Below are 6,490 nucleotides of genomic sequence, written 5' to 3'. Positions count from 1 at the left end.
TTTTCCTTACAGTTGACTTGCACGAGAAGGGAGTCTCGGTGTAGTGTCTCCGTCTGAGTCGATTAAGAACCGTGTTGATGTAGGCTTGCTGATCGAGGACCTTTTAACTGGTCACATGCCTCATCATGGGTAATCTTTGCCTCGGACAGACTAATACCAGAATAAGACAACACGCAATGGGAGTGGAGAGATGGCGAGAGTAGCGTGTACCCTCCGTGACAAGAGACTAGACGGTGGTGTATCTGTGCTCTCGGTTGGTGTGAACCTGATCTGGTCTTAAGAACTCTGGTGGCGAGTTGACATATGCAAGGGTTAAGTGTTACATATGTCGTGTGATTGAAGATCCCTAACTAGGTATTAATCGATTCGGATCGTCGTTACTTCTCGGACATGAAGACTTGGTCACTGCCCTACACGTAGCAATCCAGTGAACTGATGGGATGATAAAAAGATGGCTAGTATAGGTCATGTGCTTGAATTAGGGTAGAAAGAACTCTAGATGCAGGTAACTTTACTTAACCTGACAAGTAAAAATGAATTTTTAAGGATCCACTCATAGTAAGCTTTTCTGCAAAAGAGTCTTTGATTCTTGATAAATCATACCTTGAATCCCTTTTTGAAACCAGCATACCCTTGAGATTCTTTTCTTTAGTCGGGTAAGTCTTACTGAGTACTTGCGTACTTAGGGTTTTACCCATTGTTGTTGTAGGTTACGAATCACTTTGATTGTGATTGGTGTGGGCACGGCCTTCTCATAAGTCTAAGTACTTCTTCTATACTTCTTATTGAGGATGGTCACTTGAGCTAGCATATATTTCAAAACAATAAATAAATTATAAAAGTTAAAAGTTATTTCTTTGAATCACTTTTGTAATCACTCCGATCATATACAATGTAAACTTGATGTAACTTGTAAAATTTAGTAATAAGATTTCCGCTGCAAAAATGTTGGTGTGTGTGATTTGTGTTACTTAATCTTGCGATCCTTGTTATAAATGGTTTATCCGGGGTCCTTGGGACAATCGGACGGATCCTGTTAAGTTATCTGGTGCACATGCATAGCCGTCTGAGGTCTTTGAGACAAGGGCAGGTGCATGTGGGCCCAATAACTTAAGAGGTTCTGCCACAAAAAGTGCCAAGAATTTACATTTAACCCCCCAGGGTTTCAATTAGGGTTTTTCTTGGAGTTTTTTTTAGGGTTTTGAGTACTTTAAGGTTTTGGTGTCACTAAAGTCCATCAAATGTGATACATTGTGATCATTTCTCATGTTTCATGAGATTTTTACTCATTTTAGCTTCTCCTTTACCCATAAGTCCTAAATCAGGGTTAAGTACCCTACCCTAGGGTTAAGCACTTTTCAAGCCACATCATTACAACTTGTTTGAACTTTTTACCTAGTGAATGCACTCTAGGTGTAACAAACATATGAAATGTCAATGCACATGATGTTATGCTCAAGTTTTAGTACCAGTAACACAAGTTTTAGTACCAGTAACACCAGGAGTGTTACAATATCTGAACGGATTAAAGATAAGTCGGCACGATTATAGCAGGATAAGTTCAGTCAGTTCACTATTATTTAGGTACACATCATCATCACATACGCATGTAGTGCACCTCAATCGAGTATATAAAGCCTAGAGGGGTACCCCATCATTTGAATAAACCATCTACCTATCTCATTAGCCTTTCTCCATACTGGAGACTTCTCTTTTAACCTGCCACATAAAGATCCACACCAGGAAGTAGGGTATTACGCCTCTCCAAGCGGCCCGAACCTATAGAAAATTGTCTGTCATCTCTCGTGCATCACAAACCATTGAGTTACAGTCAACAACATCATCCTACCCAAAAGCACCGCGAGGGGTAACCCTGGGTGTGCGGTCGGGCTCTAAACACCGACACATTCGATCCTATTTTTTCGTAGATCTGAACAATACGGCAATCACTAGACACATGCATGTGGTTCCTATTTTTATGCAGGTCCAAAAATTATGACAGGTCGTGGAAATTTCTATTGCATGCGCATAAATTTTGAATGACATTTTCGTTTCCACGTCATACACGCAAAAAGTTGGATGGCTCATACCGCGCGAAGCATAAATCGTTAAAGAAAGTTGCATAAATATATACATCGTACATCATAATTAATGAAAAAAAATTGTGTGGGTTCAACCAACAACTGCATGCGTAAACAAAGGATTGGAGGAGGTTGTCGTCGGAGAACACCACCGAATCGAAGGAGTTGGTCATCGAAGGACGCCAGACGCCATCACCGGAGACAACCACGCCTCGCGCCACCGCCGAAGCCACCCATGTCTCTCATGGATGCCACCGCTACTGTCGAAGCCTACCGCGCTTCATGCAACCACCGTCACCACCGAACCTAGGGTGCGTCGCTGCTCATCCGCCTCGAGGGCATCGCCGTCGCTCGATCCGGGGGAGCGTTGCCGCCGCCGATCACGCGCCTCGGGGGGAGCCCCTGCCCTCACTCGCCCCTGAGATCGCCGCCGCTCGCACGGTCGAGGAACCGTCGCCGCCACTAAAACCTAATCCCTGACAGTCTAGGGTGCTTTATCGCCTAAAAGGTAAAAAGAGGGTTGGTCACCTTACCGCCTTAATAACTATGGATTACACGTAATTGAACACACATCATCATCATAGCACAATGTAATCACTGAACACAAAGCATCGTTCTAAGCACCAAGCTCACTGAACTTGCATTTAGATCACACTTCCAGACTATAGGGTAAGTATTAAAAATGTCCCTACTACATACACATGTTGCTTGCGTTTTAGAAAATCTTAATTTCGATAACATTCATAATACAAAATCTGAATGAGTCACATGCTTCGTATAGTTCAGTGTGGAAATCAATTTCACCATAAAATATCAATCAGTAAACTCTCTGTTACAAGGCATGTGGCAGTGTGTCACTTTACCTTCAATCAGCCTTCAATTGTTTCAGTGACGATTGAGGAAGGTTATACAGAATCAGGCCCATCAGCAATATCACGGCACCAATGATGAAAGACGTGCTTAATTCCGTGCCATGAGGGATGTAGGGCAAAGGAAGTGAAAGAATATAGATCGATATTGGCACTAAAATTCAAAACAAGCATAATTAGTATTGTATGGTTATATTCCTCCATTCGGTCTACCCACCAGCAATAACACCAAGAAAGAAGATGAAAATGCAGGCGGGGTAATCAAGGGTCAAAAAACAATAAAGGACCTGCTGATGTTGCTGTAAGTGAAGCCACAATGGCAGATGACATCTTCACCAAATTGAGGAGAGAGACATTGAATGCCATATTCACCACTATAAACAGCAAAGGCAGGAATGGAGCTCCTCCGCAGTCTGTAAGAAAAGTAGCAAGTGAGCAACATACACAAACAGTTTTTCCCAAAGCAATAGAGAAAGCATGACCTAAAATCAGAACATCGGAAAGTTCAATAGTTTATTAGACTGAAAGTTCCTCGAGATTTCGATAAAAGTCCAAAGAGAAATATCTCGATTAGAATCCATAAGCATTTATGAGGCGAGTCACTAAAAAATTGCACATATTTAGCAACAATACATACACTAACTGGAAACGTACAATTCTGTGCAACAACCATTACCGATTGGACTTTCTGCGACATTTAAGAAGCACTCAGCACCACCATTTAAATAAGCAGGAAGCTCAGCAAACTTAATTCCCCTCAAATTAGAAAGGAATGGAAGAAGAAGAAAGACAAAAACAGCCTGAAAAAACATTACATAGTATACAGTATTAAATCCAGGTTTAAAGACATAATAATGCAGTCAAGCATGAACCAAGAAAGTATGTAATAGAACAGCCCAACTCTGTTCAGTTTCTAAAATCACCTGAAATCCAGATCCAAATGAATTGACCACAAATATGTCTGGCCGCTTCCCCTGCATAAATATTTTGTCTTATGAACATTAGACCATGAGTTCATAGATTAATGTTTACTGATGAACAAATAAAAGCACCATGGAGAAAAGATGCATCAACCTTAAGACGTTTTGCACCATCAATGAAAACAGCTTCCTGTAATATGCAATTAAGATATTTCAGTTAAGTGTTAACACCAGTAAGCAAAAATGAACAATATGAGATAAAGAAAGCGGCTATACCTTCAGAATAGATGCACCAGCGTGAAATGCTGATGAAGCGATCATGAGTGCTGGCCAAATTAACTTTACATCTGAAAGAAGCTGGCCATCATCCGCTCCACTAAGGAAATAAAAATCTTGTGATGACTAATCAATTAAAATTTAGCAATGTGGTAGTAATAACTTAGTGCAATAATGCCACAATAACCCTTCTCTAGAAAACTAGTAAAATGTTACTGATGTAAGGTGCACGTGTAGCAGCATTTTTTTCTCCAAATATATGTATTGCGCCATAAGAACAAGAAAAATAAAGCAAATGTTTCAAATAGCATACCTTGCAACAGCAAGAATCACACCAGAAACTACTAGGAAGCAACCAATGACTTGTCTGGCCGAATATGTCCTCCCTAAAAGCAGGGCAGAGAAGATAAGCTGCCAGACCAAGAATGACTGCAGCAGACATACAAAGGAATATCTCAGTTGACATGTAATTGTAGAACCATAGCAGATCTAAACACCAGCAATCAAATGAAATTGGTAAGAGTAGGCATCAACTGAAACCTCCCAAAATCTTAGGGTGACTACAGAAATACTGTTGCCTAAGTTGGCAACAAAAACTACAACACAAAATGGAAAATTTAATTTAGTAATAATTGAAATAACTCAGATCAAAGAACCATGATATATAAGTGAACAGAGTTAACGGGTTGCAACAGAAACTAACCAAAGGGCATATATACCTGGGACAGTATAGGAATCGCAGGCCCTGGTAGCATAGCTGCAAGTACCATAAACAACAGCTAATTAACAAATTTGTATTAGGACATAGAACTGGATGAAACCAATTAACCAAACCATCTTGCCCCTTCTTTTATGATCGAGCAAGAAATGCAATTTCATCTGTAAAAATCAATCACACCATTCTCAGAGTGAACATGAACAAAACTACCTCCAGCAGACATGCCAGCAAAGACTCCAAGTGCCTCCAGCAAACCGATAGCGACGAACCGGTGCTTGGGGAGCGCCAGCATGTCTCTAGTCACCAACCCAGTGCGGTACCTCGTGTAGAGCATCGAGAAGTACACGGCAACGTACCTGCACGCACAAACCACGACGAACCCCGATTTAGGATCCGAAAAAACTAGGTGCCACGTCAAGCGCGCCGAGAATTGTTTCCTCCACATTTTGTCGAACACCAAGCTCGCGGCCTCCAGGAACACCAGAGGATGAATAGGGCTCGGTTTGGCTTATTTACCCGAAGGTGGTGAGCTGGGCGAGGAAGAAAGGGTACGCCTTGAGAGGCACAAGCGCGAGCTTGTAGAGCACGCGGTTGGCGACAGCCAGCGCCACCACGGCAGCCGACGCCGCGGCGGTGATCAACGGCGAGGAGCTCATCGCACACGACAGGGTTACACCGCCAAGCTATTCAGTTGATGGACGGAGCGTTGGGCTGGATGGGGCAAGGTCTCGAGACGAGGGAGGACACTGAAATGGAATTGCTGGCTCGCAACCGAGCATGGAAAACCATGGGAATGGCGGCGGCGGCGTTCCGCGTGGATTGTTTCATTTCCTTGTGCCGTGGACTCGTGGTGCGGGAATCAAACGTCTTCGATTTTTATGATTAGGTCCCTAGACTGAAACAGTTTTTTTCTTTTTACAGAATAGTACTATATAGGAGCACGCATTTGTCTCTGGTCGCAACATGTTTCTACCAGTATTGGTTTTGTTGCCCTTAATTGATTACATGGATGTTGTGTGGATTAACTGAGTGGTCTACCACCCAAGGATGGTGGATTACGCGTCGGTAGCCTTCAAACTAGGAGTTAACTATGCTCTTCTAGAATTCATTTCAAATATAGGTTTAATTTGTAAATAGGAATAAGGCCTAGGTTCACATTTTTAGCTCATAAGAGCATCTCCAAGAGAGGCTCTAAACATGGTCCTATTTTAAATATAGGGCTCAAAACCATAAAACATCCTTCCAACAGCGGCCCTATTTTATAAAATTTCATCAAATGATTATAGGGCTCGGTCTCTCGGGTCCTAAATATAGTACCCATATACTGGAGCTCTATCCTCATTTCTCCAACAACAAACTCTAAAATAGAGTCCTAAAATTTGAAATAGGACCATATTTAGATGTTTAGGGTCTCAAAAGAAATGTTTACTCTAATAGTCAGGCCTTAAATAATGCTATTTAGGAAATAAATCATGATATTAGGAAATAAATGGTTGGAGATTAAGTGGAAATGAGGATAGGGCTCCATTATATGGGTACTATATTTAGGACCCGAGAGACCGAGCCCTATAACCATTTGATGAAATTTTATAAAATAGGGCCGCTGTTGGAAGAATGTTTTATGGT

At 41.8% G+C, this 6,490-nt stretch overlaps 1 protein-coding gene across 7 annotated transcripts; it reads right to left on the bottom strand.

Moving 5' to 3' along the window:
- Nucleotides 1-1,495: 1,495 nt before the first annotated feature.
- On the bottom strand, nucleotides 1,496-5,836 carry LOC100277036 (uncharacterized). 7 transcript variants are annotated; one of them, XM_035959500.1, is made up of 11 exons: nucleotides 5,381-5,836; nucleotides 5,075-5,220; nucleotides 4,866-4,903; nucleotides 4,460-4,575; nucleotides 4,147-4,246; nucleotides 4,025-4,060; nucleotides 3,874-3,924; nucleotides 3,627-3,750; nucleotides 3,238-3,363; nucleotides 2,945-3,104; nucleotides 1,496-1,779 (listed from the first exon to the last, which is right to left on the bottom strand). In XM_035959500.1, exons 1-10 carry the CDS (start codon nucleotides 5,518-5,520, stop codon nucleotides 2,947-2,949), a joined length of 1,035 nt encoding a protein of 344 aa, XP_035815393.1. In that variant the 5' UTR covers nucleotides 5,521-5,836; the 3' UTR covers nucleotides 1,496-1,779; nucleotides 2,945-2,946. The 7 variants fall into 7 exon arrangements, 6 of the variants coding, with proteins under 6 accessions (XP_035815393.1, XP_035815394.1, XP_008647667.1 ...); XM_035959501.1 differs by having other exon boundaries at nucleotides 1,558-1,779; nucleotides 3,605-3,750; nucleotides 5,381-5,761; XM_008649445.3 differs by lacking the exon at nucleotides 1,496-1,779 and adding an exon at nucleotides 2,063-2,582.
- Nucleotides 5,837-6,490: the final 654 nt, after the last annotated feature.

This window comes from Zea mays, chromosome 6 (genome assembly GCF_902167145.1).
Source record: "Zea mays cultivar B73 chromosome 6, Zm-B73-REFERENCE-NAM-5.0, whole genome shotgun sequence".
Classification (NCBI taxonomy): domain Eukaryota; kingdom Viridiplantae; phylum Streptophyta; class Magnoliopsida; order Poales; family Poaceae; genus Zea; species Zea mays.
Note: the sequence above shows the minus strand (reverse complement) of the source record. Positions and strands in the feature narration are given on the sequence as shown.